The 20,428-nt window shown below is 35.5% G+C and overlaps 1 protein-coding gene and 1 pseudogene across 1 annotated transcript; one reads left to right on the top strand and one right to left on the bottom strand.

Annotated features, from left to right (window-relative positions):
• Nucleotides 1–2,258: 2,258 nt before the first annotated feature.
• On the top strand, nt 2,259–2,645 carry LOC149027305 (flowering-promoting factor 1-like protein 2 pseudogene; annotated as a pseudogene).
• A 7,527-nt stretch (nt 2,646–10,172) lies between these two features.
• LOC149027304 (expansin-A6-like) lies at nt 10,173–12,770 on the bottom strand. The gene is made up of 3 exons (XM_089161423.1): nt 12,504–12,770; nt 11,837–12,155; nt 10,173–11,215 (listed from the first exon to the last, which is right to left on the bottom strand). The coding sequence occupies exons 1-3, from the start codon at nt 12,655–12,657 to the stop codon at nt 10,906–10,908; spliced, it is 783 nt and encodes a 260-aa protein (XP_089017549.1). The 5' UTR covers nt 12,658–12,770; the 3' UTR covers nt 10,173–10,905.
• Nucleotides 12,771–20,428: the final 7,658 nt, after the last annotated feature.

Raw genomic sequence — 20,428 nt, 5'->3', positions numbered from 1 at the left:
CAGCTTTTGTTCATCAGGGTTTGCGTACAACTGTACAAGGTCAAGCCCTTCAACGTTGAATGAATTACAGATTCTCCTTCCCAAAAAACCAGAAATGGCTATATATTTTATCAAGTATTTTGGGGTGACTTTGGAATTTCTTTTTTCTTTTACAAAGGTATATAGTTGAGTTGTAAACAATGTACCATGGAAAAAAGAATGTTCTAAACCATAAATGCATGATCAAAGAGCGTAAAATAACGCATCATAATCAAACTATAATTTACTGAAAATAAATTATTTTATTTAATGAAAGAAGAATGGTGTGACAAACAGCATGAAAATTGTAAGAGAGAAAGTTAAATCAAACTACAATTTACTGAAAATAAATTATTCTATTTAATGAAAAGAAGCATGGCATGACAAACAACATGAAAATTGTAAGAGAGGAAGTTAAATCGCACTCTTGTTTTAGGCTCCCCAATTAGGCTGTCAATCAAAATCTTGTTCAGTATGTGCCTGTTAATTAAAACCTAGCATTTCTTGATGTACTTTCTAATTAAGGGGGTTTGCTTCTTGTCTAGGCCTAACCCACAAACAGGTTAAGACCTCGCCCACGCCGCTACTGCACACACTCGGGATCCTATTAGGCATCTCACTAAATCTTGAATCTAGGCCTAACTTTTACAAATGGTTCAAGAGTTTGAGGTTTCACAAATGATTTGTCAAAGAAGAAGAGATGGTTTCACTCAGTCTGAATACCAAGGTCAGCAAAATAGCCCAATTGAATGAATCTCACTAGTTGATGTGTTTTTTGAAAAGGTAATAACAACTTCATACATAGAGGCAGTAAGATTAAAAAAATATATTCAGTTTTAAACCTCTAATCCTCCACACCTTACCCTTCCTGAATCTATATGCTCCAATCCTTGTAAGTTGTAACAAGGTTAATTATACAAAAAGGGAAAAAGATATGAATCTCAACGTCTCACTTAGTTTGAAATTACATTCAATAAGCGATCTATAATAATTTCATCATTTGGATAATTATGTTGACTGGTTCAAAGTAATCCTATTTTGGGTTTTTTTGATTTTTTTTTTTTTTTAAATTTGTTTGGTTTTCAAGACACGTCTTTTAAAAGAGACACATCACACATTTTTCTTAAGGTCGTTTAGATATTTTACGGGAATTGGCAAGATCTTTTATAGCTACCCAGGCCAAATGTTGTCATAGCTCATTAGCTGCTGTCGTGGAGGTTGAAGCTATTAAAGATGGATTACATTTAGCTTTAAACTCTCATGTTAATAAAGTTATCTTCTTTTTTGATTGTTAATTATTTATCATTTCCGTTTAAATGGTAATAATCTATCCATTGACTGTGTGAGTATGAGTATTATTGGAGAAATTCAACAGCTTGTTGCAAATTTCTCCTTTGCTAATTTCAAGTTTATCAGAAAGTTTTCAAACTATGCTGTAGATACCATTGCTCGTGGAACAAATCTTTTTACTCTTTCTAGGTTTTGGTGGTTTGTCCCACCTCTTTTCTATGTATAACTAATGACTTCTCTTCCAAATTTATTACCAAGGATATGTTAATATAAGATTGATAGTTATTGAAAAAAAAAAAAACCAGACATCCATTTACTAAAATTCATAGCACTTAGGTAATAGAATTTTAGAACCTCATGCATTGGGATTAAGAGAAGTATACCATGATCTACATCTCTTCAAAAGAAACATACATATGATATGATAATGCTTCTTGGGTTGTAATTTTTTCACCTGGCCAAGGCTTCAGTGTTGTCATTGGTGAGGATCACTTTTGGTGTTCGTTTCAAAGTAGTTTTTTTTTTTTTTTAGCCTCACCATTGAAACCCAAAAATAAGAAAAGCAAAGCAAAACGAGTGTTCGAGATCGAACTTTAGATGTAGACCATGGCAGCTGCTGCGCATTAATGCGCAGCAGCTTTGAAGCAAAATAGGCCTTAAAAGAGATGGAGTGGGTGCCATCGTCCATTAATACTTAGCGACAGTGTCCATTGTATGTTGGGATAAAAAACTGAGATGTCGATGTAGTAAAATTTCATCTTTTCACAACCCTAGCTAGCTAGCTAGCTAACTTCTTGTCCTATATATAAATTTCACCACTCCCATGTCTCAACCATCAAAGCTCACTTGTCTCTCGATCCCCTCCTCCTGATCTTGCTAGTCCCTCCGAGTGAAAAGAGAGGGTTGAGTAGAACCTCTCTTCTTTCGTGTTCTATTTATCTCCTTCGTTGATGTCGGGTGTTTGGTTGTTCAACAAGAATGGTGTGATTCAACTGGTAACGAACCCTACCAGAGAAGCATTTGAGTTCAAAGACACACTTGGTCAACCTGGAACGGAGACTGCACCAGGTGCCCGTCTCCGGTCATTGGTGTTTGCACCAACGAAGCAAGTGATCAAGTCACACGCAGAGCTGGAAGAACATCTGCTTGAGTTGGGCTGGAAACGCTACAACACTAGAGATCCTAATAATGACCTTATACAGTACCATCGTTCTGATGATTCAGTTCATCTCATTTCTCTTCCCAGAAACTTTGCCAACCTCAAGTCCATGCACCTCTACGACATTGCCGTCAAGAACCGCTCCTTCTTTGAAGTCCGTGACAGCACCAAGCAATGAACAAGCAGTGTTATGTTATGTTGAGCTTCTGGTTCCTCACGTTTCTGTCTCTTTCTTTCTCAGAGTGTGAACTGTGGAGATCGAAGCAGTGAAGTACTACATAGTTGAGTTGAGTTCCTCGCTTCTTGTCTTCTCTACTTTCTTTGTTGGGCTACCTGAGCATGTAACTTTATGTGGGAGTGGTTTACGCATTTCCACTTTTATGCTAAGGAACCGTTTCGTTGCATTTATAAGCTTTTCCATATGATGAAGACGTCTCCCTGATCTGGGACCCGTTTATTAATAATATAAATAAGTGATAATTACTATTCTCCCCCTATACTATAACTTAATTGCTAATCAAATCTTTTTCTTTTTTTTTAAATAAATGGAATTACTATTGCCTCTCAGTCCTCACTTCTAATTGTCCTAATAAATGATTTTATGAAAGTAAATACTGCTACATCATAGGTTGAGAGAACAAATAAAGGTGATGCTGGTATTATTATTAGATGCCGAAGGTAAACCCTCGGGTGCTTCATCGTTACCTAGGCATTATAATTCTACTGAAGAAGGAGAAACTATTTCTTTTAGAACAGGACTATTGGAGGCTCTTGCATTTGGATATGAGTTAATACTAATTGAATCGGGTTGTAAGCAGATAATCAGATATCTTGAAGGTGAGATTCAACCCCCGATGATAGTGTTGCCCTTGATCCAAGATATCAATTATTTAATGGATAACTTCATGCATCCGCATTTATCCTAAAAGTTTTAATGTAATTACAGATCTCTTAGCTAGGAAGACCCTTTTGATTTCGGGCATGAAAGAATGACCGATTTTCACTGAGTGATTAGTGGAATTATGTTCACCCCATCCTTGCCGGCTTTGAATAAAATTGTTGTTTACCAAAAAAAAAAAAAAATTCAGCTATGAAAGGTTTACCTGCAAAAAAAAAAAAAACTGTGAATTTCTTTTTTGGCCGATAATGATTGAATGGTAAGTTGATAGATCTTAAAAACATTGTTTTTTCCGCCACTAGTATTGAGTCATCCTCAAGGGAGATTTTATATATCTATTTATATTTGTTCGATAAATTGATTGAATGTGAAGTTAAAAGATCATTACAAAGTTACGTAGATGTACAAATACAATCATGTTTTATTCATTTTGGTATAAAAAACGTGATTTTTTTTTTTGGTAAAAAAACATGAATAGATATATTCATTCATTTATTTGTTTATTTACTTTCTATCGCTTCTATAATTTAGTGATTCATTTGGGTATCATGCCAAAATAGCAATGTTTCATTCCCAATTATATGACCATAATGTTTTATCATTGAGATATAGGAGCAAACTAATAAAATGTTTACAGTTAAGTAATTAATTGCTTTCTATGCTTTATTCAATTTGATCTATAGTTTGAGTATGATTTCAATTGATTCATTAATATTTCATTTTTTTCTATAGGATATGGTGGAAATTTTCACAATAAAACAAACTCTTTTCCTTTAGAACAATAAAAACAACAATAATTTAATATTTTGACAGTTTTCTATCTATTTATCCAAACTTTTCTGTCTTTTATCCCCTGATTATGTTGGTTCAAAAGTATATCAAAACTGAAATATATGAAACAACTGAAAATGAGACATTGCAGCCATATATGTTATGAATTTATCTGGCGAGATGAAGAAGGATTTTTTTTTATTATTAAATTTCGATTCAGGAATCTGAAATTATAGATTCATAATATGGATGTACCCTTGTAACAATTGAAAATTAACAACAAATGTTATTGCAGTAATGGAGTTATAGAGATTAGAGACTCATGGTACTTTGTAAGATTTAAGGATGGTAAGTAAGGAATAGCATAATATGATGTTGGAAATCATTAATATGTTCCTGCAAATCTGCAATGGTGTAGTGTTGTTTTGAAATTACCCAAAACGTGGAGAAAACATTTTTAAGTAAAAAAAAAAAAAGGTCTTCTAAGTTTTTTTATTATTACATTTACACTCTCAGTTATTAAATTATGACATTTCTACTCTCATAAATTTTTTCTATTATGCTCGAACTCACTATGTTAAAGCCACAACATCAACCTTTAATTTGCAAAAAGTTAGCAGTTTTCTGAAGGAAAAAATTTTGAATCAACTAGTTAGGACAATTTTATGTGGCAATGTATTTTCTGGTTATTGTGAACAGAGTGTTTACTTGTTTAAATTTTTGAATCAACTAGTTAAAATTTGATGTGACAATGCAGTTTTCTTGTTTAAAATTTTGAATCAACTAGTTAGGACAATCACCTCTTCACACACATTCAAGAGAGGGCCCATTTCTGACCAGGGCTGGTTTTCCTTCTTAATGTGTTCAAAGGTTGAGTACGTAAGAGTTGTGCCATCTTCTATTGTCACGCATTGATGATTTAGAGAGAGACTGAGAGAGGTGGGGTACAAGGACTTTTTTTATACATAGGGGATGAGGTTATATATACCATTAGGCAAAGTTGAACACACGACCACTTTACTAAAAGGTGTTGCTCATTACCAATTGAACAACATTTAATGGTATTATTTAAAAATTAATATTTCTATGAATTTTATAAGAAATATAAATGAGAATCATGTACGGGTCAGGGTTGGGGATTGATGTCATATGACTAATTAGACTAATTTGCTATGCAATAGACAAATCATTGAAAAATGAAAAGAAAATTAGTAAGGAATCAACTTAAGTAGTAGGGGAAGTTCCGGGAATCAGGTCCATTACTTACTTTCTATTTTTGTATCTGAAAGAAATAAATTAGGAAGAGAAAAAGAGAAGCAAGATTTTCAATAGGACATCTTGGTCGTATTCCATCCACTTGGATCGCCAAGCTACATGCTTTAGATCCTTTGTGTTTTACTGATTCTTCTTAATGAAATTTGATTTACCCAAAAAAAAAAAGCCAAGGGTAGGTCTTGTTTCTGAAATTCATCTACAGAATGTAGACCATTTCCTAGTAAGATTCTGAAAACTGTTCATTTATGGGGATTTTGATTGTATGGTCAGCTCTAGTAACTTGTGTATGTGTTCATATGTGAAGTTGATCAGGCAAAACTGGTCCAAATCAGTTAAACCAATTAGAAATTTGAACCAACTAAATACTTACAACGTAAACTGATATTTTGGAGGAAAACCTTCCTTCTTAAGGGTAAGAGATTCCAACTTCCTTGAAAGTCAGCATATTTAAGAAAATAGTCCACCACTAAGTGTTGATATATTGGATCATATATGTTATGAGAACGACCTTTCCATCTTTCTTTGTGGGAGAGCGGGTTTTAAAATTTTCCTCTAATCCTATTTTTATGGATGAAATATCAGTAATTGGGACTCCGATTTAGAGAAATTTTTTAACAATAAAGATAATTAATAAAAAATTCATTGTGTTTTTTAAAAATTAGCAATATTTGGCCCCTCCCTTTTTATCCAACGAAACAAAGAATATTCTTTTATTACAATGTTACCTATACTTTATATTGATACACTCATACACCTTGGTATTATCGGAATTTTGTACAGTATTGTAGAACATGCAGTGGTATATGACTCTCGTATTAGTTGATGCAAAAGTGCACCACATTGAAATTAGTTGTTTTTTTTACCTGAAGCGTGAAGAGCTCGATCAACCATCATGATTTTGACAAATCAATATATAAGAAAGTTGATCATGTAGATAAAAGGCAGGTAGTCGCAATTTTCATAATTATTAGCCTATTAGGCATGATGTTTGAAGCCACCACAAGTTTGCATGAATATACAATCATGCTTGATGCATTATTGGTATAAAAAACGTGAATAAATGCATAGTTCATTTACTTATTTGTTATTTTATCGTCTTTATAAATTTTTTTTAACAATTTTCATAATTATTAGCCTATTAGGCATGATGTTTGAAGCCACCACAAGTTTGCATGAATATACAATCATGCTTGATGCATTATTGGTATAAAAAACGTGAATAAATGCATAGTTCATTTACTTATTTGTTATTTTATCGTCTTTATAAATTATTGATTGAATTATGTATTGGATTTTTAAAGTAGAAATATTTCATTTTCAATTATATGTCCTTAATTAATATCTTATCATTGAGATATTGGAGTAAACTAATAAAATAATTACTGTTAAGTATTAAATTTACTCTATGCTTTTATCTGATTTGCTTTTTTTTTTAAATACTGGAAGGGTGATCAAACCAACCTTTTCTGGTTGCTTATATTTTTTTTTTTTTTTTTGTAATAGGTTGCTTATATTCTACAACAACTAAAGCTATCTACGGAATCTTCAATCAATCAGAATGCATGTCATTTTTTATTTTATTTTATTATATTCTAAGAAGGGATGCCACTACAAAGAGAAAAAACCTTTAAGTTTTAGAAAAACCAAAAACCATTATAACATAATTTTCAGCTATATGCAAGATTTCCAATGTCTTGTGTGGGAGTGATTGAAATCCCAGAAAAAAAAATGTGATAAACACAACCCATTTCCAATTATAAATCACTTTCAATTCAAGAGACCAATGAAATATTGGGCATGTCTCTTAATTTTGTATATTTTTAGGTGTGGTTTGTGGTGGTTTCAATCTGGGTTTAACACATTTGGGTTTAAAAACATCTAGTCCAAACACAAGTCATTTGTAAAATAATGGTTTCAGCTCAGCTTTAGTTTGGTGCTGTTTGGATTTGGATTGCCAACAGTTTGAATTCAACTTGGGATGGTTTTAAGACCATTACCAATCCGTTATCAAATAGTCATAGCCCATTTGCATTATTTTTATTTACTCTGAACAATAGATTTTGAGCAGAAAATAAAGAACATTTGAATCAAAATATATTTTTATGCCATTAGATAAAAGTTAAATTTGAAATATATTAGAGAAGTGAAGTTCAAAATTGAACCTATGTATGTTTCATAAATGTCGACACCATTGGATAGAAAACTGCATTTCCAAAACTATGTTTTGTTAGAAAACTAAGACCTCTCTAAAAAAAAAAAAAAAAAAAAAGGCTTAGTAGAACAAGTCCACTAAAACCTCTTGGAACAAATGGGCTAACGGACCACATACGGCCTGGCTCAAACCAGCCCAAACTATCAGGGCTTTGCTCCCTCAGACAAAACACATCCCATTTTGATTTTTTCTCCTGGTGACCATCTCTGAAAGAACTGTTAAAGCTGAAACAACTTGAAATGGAGAAGAAACTGTAGCAGTTTGGTTTACTAGGGGTTTTCCACTCACGAGATTGGAAAGAAACATGTGAGTTGAAATTATAGATTTAGAATATGAAAATCAAATAATGTAAAACAAAAAATTTGATATTTAAAATTAAATTCCACTTTTTTTATTTTGTAAATGTACATGGCATACAATCTCAACTACGGTGCAGTAGGCTACAGCAGTGGCAGCAAATGATGGATAGTTTTATCATGTCTAGAAAAATTAAGTATAAATATTACTGTAAATTATTTCTGTTGATTTTAATTACTTTTTGTTTTGTTATTCATTTTTAAGGTAGGCCCATCGCGATTTTCATGAGCCAAAAACTAAGCCCAGAAAAGAAAAACCCAACGAATTTTGTAAGCTCTGATTTGGGATGGGCCACACCTTTCTGAGCCCAGATGTTTATCTTTATTTCTACAACTTCAGAGATTATGAGTCAAAACAAAAATACAATTTTAGACATTGCTTCTGTTTTTTTGGTAAGAAATTTTAGAGATTGCCGAGTAGTTAGAAATAATTTTGCCTAGCTGCCTCAATTTAATCCAGCAGGGTATAGATAAGATCAAATGTATTGTTGTTTTTTATTTTAGAGACCTGTTTCTCGGACTTAAAACTATATCAAACCTTGGAAGCACATTATATCACAAAGTTATGTAACAAATTATATGTACCCCACTTGAGTTTGTAGATTATTACATTTGCACTCTATAATTTATTTCTATTATATTTGCACACCTTATATTTCATATCATATATCATCCATATCATTACTGTCATGATGATAGAGTTAAGTAAACACTTGGCATTTATTGAGTTTTCAAAATTTCCATGTTATCCTCCTTTGATTTGCAAGAACCATGGAATTTTAGAAACAAATTTGAATCAACTAGTTAGGACATTTTTATGTGACTTTTTTTTCTGGTTATTGTGAAGAGAGTAAAATTGTACTACTTCTACACTCCTTTACCATACATTCAAGAGGAAAATTCCATTACACATTGAAGAGAAAACCCACCTCTAAGCAAGGTGGGTCTTCCTCTTTAATGTGTTTAGGGGTGGATCCCTCTTAATGTGGGGAAAGAAAGAGACAGTAGTACAATCTTGTATCATCACCAGTTGAGTATTCAGAAAGTGGGGGAGGGGGGGGTGTAGTGTGTGCTTTACTAACACGGTCTTTTCAAAAACACCGGATTTGCACCTGATTCAACTAAAGGTGGTCTCAATTCTGAAAATTGAGTATTTGAAAATCTTTTGGTACAATGTTTATTTTTTATATATAGGGGACGAGATAATAACATATACGAGGCATTGGTTATTACCAACTGAACAACCTGTTGCTATTATATTATTTAAAAAATAATATTTCAACAACTTTATATGAATTTTGGATGAGAATCATATCCGGGTCAGGATTGGGGATTGATGTCCTATGAGTAGTTGACTAATTTGGTAGGCAAGAGACAAGTCATTCAAAAGGAAAAGAAAATTAGTTAAGGAATTAACTTTAACAAGTAGGGGAAGTTCCAGGAATCAAGTCCATTACTCACTTCCTATTTCCTATCTGAAAGAATTGAATTGGGAAAAGGAAATTTCTGCCAAGGGTATGTCTTGATTTCTGAAATTCATCTATAGAATGCAGACCATTTCCCAGTAAAACTCTGAAAATAGTTTATAAGTGGCGAATGCGACTTTGGTAGTTTCAAAGTAAGTTGATAAGGAAAAAGTTCGGCCATGGGCATTTATTCAAATTCGCCTGTTCTGCTACTATCCATATTTAAAAGACCTTCCTTTCCAAGAAGAGATTCCTGCTTTGAAAAAGAAAGAAAGAAAGATAGAGAACAAGTCTAACTCAATTAAGAAACAACTTACTACAACAACTACTAGAATTAGTAGTACTACTTAAGAGACAAGTCTTTGTAACTGGTTTATGCATTCCATTTTCTAACTCTGCTTTTGGAAAAGAGAGCCGAGACAAAAGAAACCGACCAAGACTCAAAATGTTCGGTGGATTATAAGATAGATTCATGTATACGAAATGCCAAGAATTGAATGCTTTATCTTTCATTTCTGCGAGCTTTCATGAATGGAGAGCATCTCTATCAGATGATGGTAACTCGTTTATCTTACCAAAAGTGTAGTCCACAACTACCAAGTTTCTACCAGTGACAGTAGAGTCCAAGTCTCCAACACATAGTCGTTGGATAAGATTAAATACCATTCTCTCTTCAAGCTGACAACCTTTGGAATTTATCCCCCTCACCCTATCTCTTCCCCACTTTTCCAGCTTCAAGATGGGTTTAGTATTCTACTGCTTTTACTTTCTGGGCTTTCACTAGCGAGGTTTTCACTTTGAAGTGGTGGGAACATTACAATTTTATCTAGATAACTCAGCTGCGTTAATTAGTGTGTTGGACAGGACAGTCACTGAGTTGCAGGTAGGTACAGTTATGAATTAGGGTACAATACAATGCTTCCTTGGGTTACAGTGTGGATCAAGCAACAAATGTGAACCGTTCATTCTCTGTTCCTGCATCTGGATTTTTACCGTACCAGTGTTCCAGAAAATGAAAAACAGAAACAACAAAGAGAAACATGAACATCTAACCATATAAATTATACTTATAATTATAATGTTGTCTATATATGCAAGCTGCGGGCTATACTAGGTTTTCCCTTGCAGCCACTTCAGCCACGCTGGATTTTCGTTACACAATTTCTCCCCCCCCTTTTGCCCCTTTCCCCACTAACAAAGTAAAACTAGAAAAGATGAGAAGAAACAAAAAAAGGAAAAGTTCCCAAGGCAGGAACTGTTAACGCGTCATACCCACACAATCAATCAAAAAAACACTCCTTCCCACCCTTTCTCTCTCTCTCTCTCTCTCGCATAACAATTCAAACCCTTCTCCCCTTCCAAGAATTATAAGGAAAGGCTAAAACAGCTAGAAATGGCGCCACCAAATTTAAAGCGGGAAATTTCGGAAACAAAATAGAGGGTATGATGAAGATGATCTATCAGACTCTGAAATTCTTTCCCATGAAGGTTTGACCAAATTGCCAGTTTGCAGGGGCGATATTCCATGAAGTGGAGGTCCGACGGTCACTACCGGTGACCCGGAAAGAGAGTGCTTGACCCGTTAAAACCGAGTTGGATTGCCAGTTTTGGCCCCAGTTCCGGCTCATTGTCATCCATCCTGTCCTTGTACCCTTCACGCTCACCTTCACTATGTCTCCTGCTCCGGCGACGTTCGTGACCAATACCAAGTTGAAGTATCTGAAACCGTTGATTGTGAATCTTATCCCTCCGCTCTTCCTGCATGGCACCCTGCGTAGCATACACGCGTTCCACTTTATCATCAGTAAAAAAAATAAAATCCTTAATGCACGGCCCGTGATTAGGGGTTTTAAAAAGACACTTGAGGACTGTCTCTGACTTTTTTATAGGATACCGTGCTTCTGCGCATTCGCCAAGCACCACTTCAAAGCCCACCATTGGTTGGGTTTCAAGCCCAGTCAATGACTTCGAAACCGAGCGATGGGACCCACTGGGTCTACTTTGAACCTCATGAAATAATGCAATTACCAAACATGCGCGTTGGAAGGCGTGAAATCCCGGGTTTAATGGCGAGTGATCAATCGGAATCGGGAAATTAAATTTAAATTTTAAAATCAACACCTATTCGATGACCCAATTGCCCTTGGAGAAAATCCATATAATACGGTGGTCAGAAAAGGGCATTTCGGTCATCCTAATCCAGAAGATGAAAAGACTAATACTACTAGCTAACCCCCAACAAAAGAAAACGCGTGAAAACAAGACTTTCCGTTTCAAGTTCCAACCGACCCAGAAATACAGTTAAAGAATGGGAACGCAGAAAACGCGATCTGATAAAATAAAAAAGCGTTGAAACAAAGCGAAAGAGGTAAAGTGAAAAGAAGAGTGTACCTGCGATACGAAACAGGGACGATTCCGGCACGGTATTCCGCAATCTTGAGAAAACTAGGCATGGCGAGATCGAAATGAGGGCGAGGAGGGTTACACCAACCACCATTGTCGCTTGGTTGAGCAAAGTTAGGAGGACAGAAATTGGTTGCCGTTATAAGGATGGAAGGGCTGCCCGAATGACACCACTGAGGGTCATTTGCGCACTTGATTTCGAAGCACGCGCCGCAGCTAAGCCCGTTGTTGAAGAGCGCTGTGCTCAATGCTGCCGTGCTCGTACCATAACCCTGGCTGTAGAGGTTACCGTAGCCGCACGCACCCCCTATTAACACAATAAACCAGATAAACCCGTCGTCAGTTTCCGAGAAAGAAAGAACTAACTTAGTTAGGAATATCCTTCACCCTTGTTCACTACATTGTCTTTCAAAGGAAATGCAGGGCAGTTGCTAGTAATCTAAGGCCAAGACATCTTTTTCTGGTAAGAAGGCCAACCCATTTCACTACTTCACAAGTAATCTACCTCACTGGGGACTCCATTTCGCCCCTAACAGGTGAAAAAACAGGAACCCATGTGGAAAAACATGCCGGAAAACAGAGGAAACATAAATCACTGAAAAAATGTGTGCAAAACAGGACAAGTTTTTAAACTTGTTTCTTCCTCATCACATACCCATAGTTCCAGAGGCGTCGTTACCGCCGTAGAAAGTAGCATGGGCGGTGGACCACGGCCCACCTCCATAAACGCCGGGAATGCGTGCATCGACGATCGCCAAGTAAGACAGAAGTGAAACCAAGGAGACCAACATTACCACTAGTGAGGCCATTTTCTCGCTAACCCACTCACCACGCGGCCGTTTACCAAGCAGCGAGAGGAGGGTTCAGAGTCTTCAGGCTGGAGAAGTTAGAGACAAACCATGTGAAGAAGAAGACTGGTGGATGGGGGCTACTTATGCTTGAGGGTGTGAGAGGTACAGAGGGCCAGGGGTAAGAAATGGAAATTTAACGCTAAATTAATGCTTGTGTGTAGCGCGGAACAAAGATCATTTTATTCGCGTATAGGAGATTATAATTAAAATACTGTTAAAATTGCTACGTACGATATTTATTACCTACAGGGGTAGCATTGGTCTTTTGCCTTTTCCTTTTCTTTTTTGGGGTAGGAATCGTATGAAAAATATTTTCTTGCTAATTTTTTCTTTTTGGACAATAATAAAGCAAAGACGTTCTGAAACGGCTTTGCTTCCATCTGAAGTTAGGCCATTATTGGCGGCCGTGGTTTGCCGGACTTTCTCTTTCCTCCTCTTTTAAGAGGTAAGAAGAAGGATTTTGTTGGAAATTCATGAAATATCGAGGGGTACTGGAGGCATTAAGAATTGTAGTTGTAGCGCGGCAATGGTTACCCGCCAAAGGAGAAAGAACAACAAAATGCAGCAGCAAATCAAAACGAAGGAATGGGGCCCATTTATCCGTATTTATCGTTCCACATATCACGCTAATCTTTTACGGTAGGTGGGCCCAATCTCGTGCCACAGTCACTCACTCACGCACTTCGAGTTTATCGGATGAAACCCATCAACTACTCTCTCTCTCTCTCTCGTGTTCAACGGACCAATCCGTCCACGAGGGTGTCCAGTTCATCCCATTCCTACAGAAAACCAACGGTGAAGATGAAAGATGAGCACAAATCCTACCGTCACAATGGAATTGCAGCGGGTCCAACTATAAAGCATGTAACTGACACATATTTATGTTCTTTATTTAAAAGCCGGCATCAGAATAACGGGGACCCATTGCGATTTGGTACCCCTTCCCCTTCTCAGTATTTATTAGCTTTTAATCCTTTTAACTGTTTTTGGTTTTGCTTTGGATAATAACGGGGAATTTCGTTGCTAATCCTTCCTACCGATCCAAAACATCAGTATCGTATCGTTTCGGCTTGATGGGAATGTAACAGGTGTAAGATAGAGAGTGCGATATATGGTGGACGCGCACCGCCGCTGGGATGTCACATCGCTGATGCCTTTTCCTTCATTGGAATTGGAAAGCATCTCTCTTTCTCTTGGATCTATCCATGAATCCATGATCCATCTATCCATGTGGGTCGAATAATTGGTTGGTTGCCTCCAAAACCCAATCCAGAAGCAAGTCCCCACCCATGTGCGCTTGAGTTATGATTTATTACCCTTTTTTTTTCCTTTTGGGGGGAAAGACTTAAGAGTAAGATTTGATTTATTACTTTTTACCCCCAGAAAAACGATTTATTACTTTTGACTCATCTTTCTCCTTCATTACTTTATAATTTTCCGCTTATATTCTTTGCTCTGTGATCCTCTTCGGTGACTGTTATTTTGCATAATTAAATGAGATAATCCACTCATTTTATCTTTTGTTCTGCCTTCTCTTTATTTAAAATTTAGAATTCAATATCGTAAATTTCAAGATATCCACATTTTCATCCTTGGAAAGCAATCAATTCTATCATTTTTTTAATTGCTTTAATGATTTTTTAATGAGAGCAAAAAGAAAAGCTGGATTTGCTGACAATATGCCCATATATTCACCATTTTAAATATGATAAGTTAACATAAAAACAAACCTGAGATTGGATTGATGTCTCCAGATATATACAATATCTTTGATTTTTATATAAAAAAAAATAAATTGCAGATGTCATTACTTCTTTCTTTGCCCATAAAATGCGCAACTGATATCATGTCAACAAGTTCCAAATCTATGAGGATGTTACTGAGAGTAACATGAATTAAATTAAGTCAGAATCATTTTATGACTAGTTATAATAAATATTAATTAATGTTGGGTTGTAAAAGAATATTATATACATAAACTGAATTTAGGATAAATGATGATGTTGAGATAGATGAATGACTGGATAATAAAACGATCATATTGGAGTTCATATGAGATTAGCTCCAATAAATGATAAACTATGAAAAACTCATTTAAGATGACACGATCATATTCAATGATGATGTGTAAATGCCCCTACACATATAACATATAAGTGATTTAATCTATATTAAATGAATTATAAGAACTAGGGATATACAAATCTTAAGTCTTATATCCAGCACAGACTCAAACAAAGCTATTAAAAGACAAGAACACTGGAAGGGGTTGGCAAACAAAGCTATTAAAAGACAAGAATCCATGTAGCCGATTTCATTTATTTGGAGCAAAGCTTGGTGTTGTCGTAAGTTTTGAATCTAAAACTTTACCAAGAAAAAAAAAAAAAAGTTTTGAATCTACATAGACTTTTATAGTTTGAATTTGATTTGGTTCCAAATCTAACTGGAACAAGGAAATATTAGCAAGTCTGAATCAATGCTCAAATCTAAAATTGGAATACTTAGCTTATATATCATTTTTGTCATTTCCCTCCATTTATTTTGTTCAAGCATTATTCAAAGTGTTCTTCAGTACCATGCCTACCAATGCCACCACTCTCTCTCATTGAAATCCCCACTCTAAGAAACCCTAGGTTGCAGGTTCCATTTTGAGGTGGAGAGAATCCAGCGGTCTCCCGCCTCTTCTTCTTCTTCCTCTTTCTCCTTTTATCTCCAACTTCTTCTTTCTTCTCACTTCTTATTTCTATGCTTTCCCTCAATTGTAGGGTTTTCTTTGGATTCTTATTTTGTTGTTTCTTCTTATTCTCTCTATGTTTTTGACATGTGTTGTTAATTTGCTTGATTTGGTTTGGTTTGTTGGGAAGGACATGTGCATCGATCTATTTCGGTTTTGAAATAAAAGGAACTTGTAGGTTCTGAATATGTTCATGGTCACAAATCCGGCTATTCATATTTTTGGGAAGACTATCCCCTTGCCAGATTTAGATGTTAATCCTTTGGATCTAGAAGTTTTGATGCCGGTGAGCCTTTGTCACAACTACATTTGGCCACAGATTTGGTGAAGGCAAAGTCACCTGCGCCGAAGCACTTGCCCATGCGCTATTCTCACAAAGTCAAGCGACGGAACTTCCCTACATTTTTTACTTTTAACTCAATTTAGTAGATGTTTCCGCTGTGACTTATCCACCTTTGTGATGTGTTATCTCTCAGCCCATGCGACATGTCAGTCTCCATCTTTATGACATGTTTTTGCCCATTTGGGCACTTGTGATGGAGGATGCAAATTTTGCATATTTTTAGCTTGTTAGTTGTTACTATATTTACAGCTTCATTTCTAAATTTTAATGGGACTCGACCCATATCTTATTCTAGATGACTTTGTCTATTTTATGCATGACAGTTTGGTCTATTCATCTCTTTGGTTTTGGATGTTTTTGTTCAAATTTTGTGTTACATGCATCTATCTTTTGGTATTTGTCTTTTGTTGTGTTGTTGTAAATAATAATAAGTAATAAAAATAAAAATAAAGAAGAAGAAGAAGAAGAAGAAAACTTTGTTTGAAGTACTAAGAATTAAGATTCATGCTTCTCAAGAGGTGGTGGATTTGACCCTTGCAAACAGCATCTCCACCCTGAGGATGTAAGCAAGGTGTGCGCAAGTTGGCCCAGATGAATCTCAGCTTCCAAAGAAAAAAGACAAAATATATATATATAACCAGTAGTTTTATTTTTTGGCATTTTGTGCGAATGTGTAATACACATCAAACTTCAAATGAAATGATTATGATGTTCATAGAAAAATATTGATTTCTTTTGATTTTGAAAACCTCCTTTGTACGTCGTCTTAAATGCCATGGACACTAAAACGATAAATAATTTCTTTGAATTCAACTTCCAATTAAATAAAAACAAAAGAAGGAGAGAATTAAAACATCACCCATAAAGTGAAGCAACATACTTTTGAATTGCAAGGTTATTTCTTATATATCACCGAAAGTCATCCATCATAACTGGCATCAAAATTCTTGGGTAAAAACAGAGGGTACATATAAAGTTTAAAAGTGTATCCAAATTAGTAATCTTCCAGCATTCCAACTCAATTGCTTTTATATAGTCAAGATAGGACATACACTTTATTAAATGATACATTTAATTCTATGGTACTTATTCAACAATTTAGTTTTCATGAAAATTTTATATATTAAAGTTAAAATGTGACTATGTCTTCAAAATATAAAAATATATATATATATATATATATATATATATATATATATATATATATATATATATATATATATATATATATATATATATATATATTTTAAGTTATGAAAATAAGCATCTAAAAAAATTGCTCGGCTTCGGAGCTGTGTCTATATTAGGTGAAGTTTTGGGTGGTTTGGTAGAGCTGTTTGGCCATTTTGGATGAATGACAGAGAAAATGAAATAAGAAAAAATTGTGAGCGTTTGGGGATTAGAAACAGAAACGGGCCTCTCGGAGTGAATCTACCACGTCATGATTTATGAAGTCATAGAGTCTGATGAGTCATCTCAGTCTCTTAACTGTCCTTCAACAACAATACACCCACCATCTGTTTGCATTATTGCCTAAGTGGAGCCAACAAGGGCAAAGGCACGTGAACTTGCCACCAAAATCTTCAAAATCTTTCCTTTTCTCAATCCCTATGTTTCTTCTCGTCTTCTTCGTTCTTCCTCAACGCTCTTGTCTTGTCCACGTTACCCTTTTGGAATGTGATTCTTCCTCCAAGGCACCAACCCCTTCTCCTTGACCCTTCTTCTTCTTCTTCTTCTTCCAAATTTTTCTAGGGTTTCACATTCACTTCTGATGAGTTAGCTTGTTAAGGAGGGAATAACGAATGCGGACGGTGGTGGTTTGGGTTTCACTTTCCAACTCTGCTCCTTCTTCCTTCAAAAAAGTAAGCCCTTTTGACTTGTTAGAGTAATGGTAGTCATAGTTAGCGTCTCTAGGGATCCAAAACTCACATGGGTTTGTCTCATTTTATTAAAATTTTGTTCACTTACCTCTCCTAATCCACTTATTAATTAATGCTACATTCTCTTTCACTTCCCACTAAACCATTAGAATCATTAAGCTACCTTGAGCCTGGTGTTGTAGGGTATTGTGGCTTTGTGGTGGGGTCTAAGGGTTAGATCTTGTCTCGAGACACCCTTCTTCTTCCTTTCCAGTTTCCCCCCTTCATCACTTCTTACCCCCTTTTCTGGTTTAAATAAAATTTCTTTGGATTCCACACAACTCATTGTGAGTTGTTTATTTGCACTGTAAACAGTAAGTCAAGATATTCAAATTGAGAGAGATATTCCTACCTCAAGAGTCAAGACCCAAAAGCATAATGGTTAGGTGACTTTGGATCTCTCTCCCTATTTTCTTTTCTTTGTTTCTTCGAGGGAAAGGTCCAAAAGGACAGTACTTTGATTCCTCAATCACCGTACCACTACAATTATTCGATAACTAAAATGATACAAATCCAGTAAATTGCCATTATCGTGTCTCTGTCGCATGGACCAAATTTCTTTTTCTTTCTTTTTTTCTTTTGGTAACATGACTCTTCTCTTTATTAGGTTTTGTTTAAGTTTGAATATAAGAAAAGTTTTCCTTGATTACTGTGGGTATTAATTGGGATAATTCATCTCAATGTGTACGTTTCTGTCATAATTATCCTTTTTTCTACCACCTAATCAGGCTTGATTTTCGGATGGATGCTTGGGAGGGGAAGGAGATTTAGCAGACAAATGTGAAATGTGGCAAGAAAGCAACCAAACACACGCGTTATTTAGTATTTTTCAATCACTTGGGTCTCACTTTACGGCTAAGCTAATAGGAGCCCTGTAATTATCCTTCTCAGTTGTGAATGCTCCCGAGGGCCATATTAGAATGTGGATCTCGACATTCTAATTCTTGTATCCCAGAAAATTTCCCACTACCGGGGGAAGAGGTCTATTGTCCAACACAAATTTATTGTTTCTCTTAATTCAGATTTTGGAAGGTCAAACGATTATTTAAATCTCCATTAATGTGTCATGTTTTGGATTTAGCAGTAGTCACCTTAAACTATAGAAGGACTGAAGGAGGGTTCAAGTCTTGAATTGAAGGCCAACCGTCACCATAACTCCATGGATTAAAGGGGTTGTTGTAGAACTTATCTGTGAAATTCAACAAATAAAAAGAGACTACTAATTACCCATAAATCTTCCCAATCTTTTCTTGATGGGTAAAAAATAAAAATAAATCTTCACAACTTTACTTGCATCCCATGTAAGATTATATAATTTGTTTTTACTCTGAATCTTTAAGAGATGAAAAAGCTCACTATTCTACTCTATTGACGGGTTTATAGTGACAGTTTTTAGTTGTTTCTTTTTACACGGTTCAACTTAGTGCTACACATTACATGCGCAACACTGTGTTGTTAACAATCGAGATCGAAATCTTCATCTCGACCGTCTATCTCGCTTTCAACCACATGCAAGATGGACGGTTGAGATCGAACTCCCGTTGGCAGTAGGTGCGCAACATTCAAATTAAGCTCTCTTATACAATTATAAGAGAGAAAACAGATTTGTAATTGTGATTGATATCCTCTTAGTTTAAATGATTAAAAATAGTAGAAAGTTGAATTGCATGAATGACAATGTAATTGAGTTGAAAACTAGAATGGACATCTAATTCGTGTGATCAACCTACCAAGGCCAAAGGCCAGAAAATTGTACTTACCTTTTATCTCTTAAGAAGGTTCGATGCCCTAGCATATCAGGGCGTGGTAATTTATGATTGTTGTCATACTATGCTCAGCAAAATGTTATGTAAGCTTCTTTGTTTTCTTTGTTTGTTGCGTATTTTGGGATATTAAAGATATGGTCCAGTTGAGAATGAGAGAGTAAATTGAAACATACATACAACTATACAAGCATCTATGATAGCTGCTTATTTAGTAATTTTTGTGAATTCTTATTTTGGAAGTTAGAAATTGTAGGACCCGACAATGTTATTTTCCCTTATATTTGAAGATATGAACACAAACTAATTATTTGACCTTGCATCAACATGGGACCAACAAAGAGACATGGTTGGGTAGTTCATGTTTCACATAAGGGACTAAGGGGACGGGACGAAGTACTCAAGTGATCTTTCAAAGACGGAGTCCCATGAAATCAATTTCAAGTGGGTGGCTAGAAAATCTCGAGTTTGAATTCTCTATCCCAGCCCCACGTAGAGGATTTTGTTCTCCTTACGTTCCTCCACTATTCATTTGAGAGGGGATCTACGTCTGGGTATTTTTTGTTTACTTTATCAAATATTAAAACTTTCAGATAAGATCACCTTCTAAATATGTGGTGAAAAAATGTTAGAGAATTTCTCTATCCGACGAAGTAAAGGATCCCAACTCCAAAATCTCTCCTTTAGCAGGATTTAGGGTTATTGATTTTCACTAGTATTATTTGTGCAGCAGCATTGGTTGGAGCTTCAATCGGTGTCTCTCTGGGAACGACACCTTCCTTATTTCAAGCGTTTCCCCAATGTGGAGAAAGTGAAAGATCAATGGGCAGAAGCAATCAAGCAAGAGTGTAGCCGTGGATAAGGAAAACAAAGAAATAATATGGGCTGCTGCATGCTGGGTAACGAAAACACGAGCGATTTGAGAGAGAAAGAGAGAGAGACGTGTGGGCAACCAATCTTCACAGCGGGT

Source organism: Hakea prostrata, chromosome 1 (genome assembly GCF_041222555.1).
Source record: "Hakea prostrata isolate BN-2017 chromosome 1, UWA_Hpros_2, whole genome shotgun sequence".
In the NCBI taxonomy this organism is placed as follows: Eukaryota; Viridiplantae; Streptophyta; class Magnoliopsida; order Proteales; family Proteaceae; genus Hakea; species Hakea prostrata.
The sequence above is the reverse complement of the archived record's forward strand: the minus strand, read 5'-3'. Positions and strand labels throughout refer to the sequence as shown.

Coding starts and splice junctions, on each gene's coding strand:
- LOC149027304 (XM_089161423.1), bottom strand. CDS start 12,657: ATGGCCTCACTAGTGGTAATGTTGGTCTCCTTGGTTTCACTTCTGTCT. Junction 12,156..12,503: donor CGACGCCTCTGGAACTATGG/GTATGTGATGAG, acceptor TTGTGTTAATAG/GGGGTGCGTGCGGCTACGGT. Junction 11,216..11,836: donor GTCCCTGTTTCGTATCGCAG/GTACACTCTTCT, acceptor TATGCTACGCAG/GGTGCCATGCAGGAAGAGCG.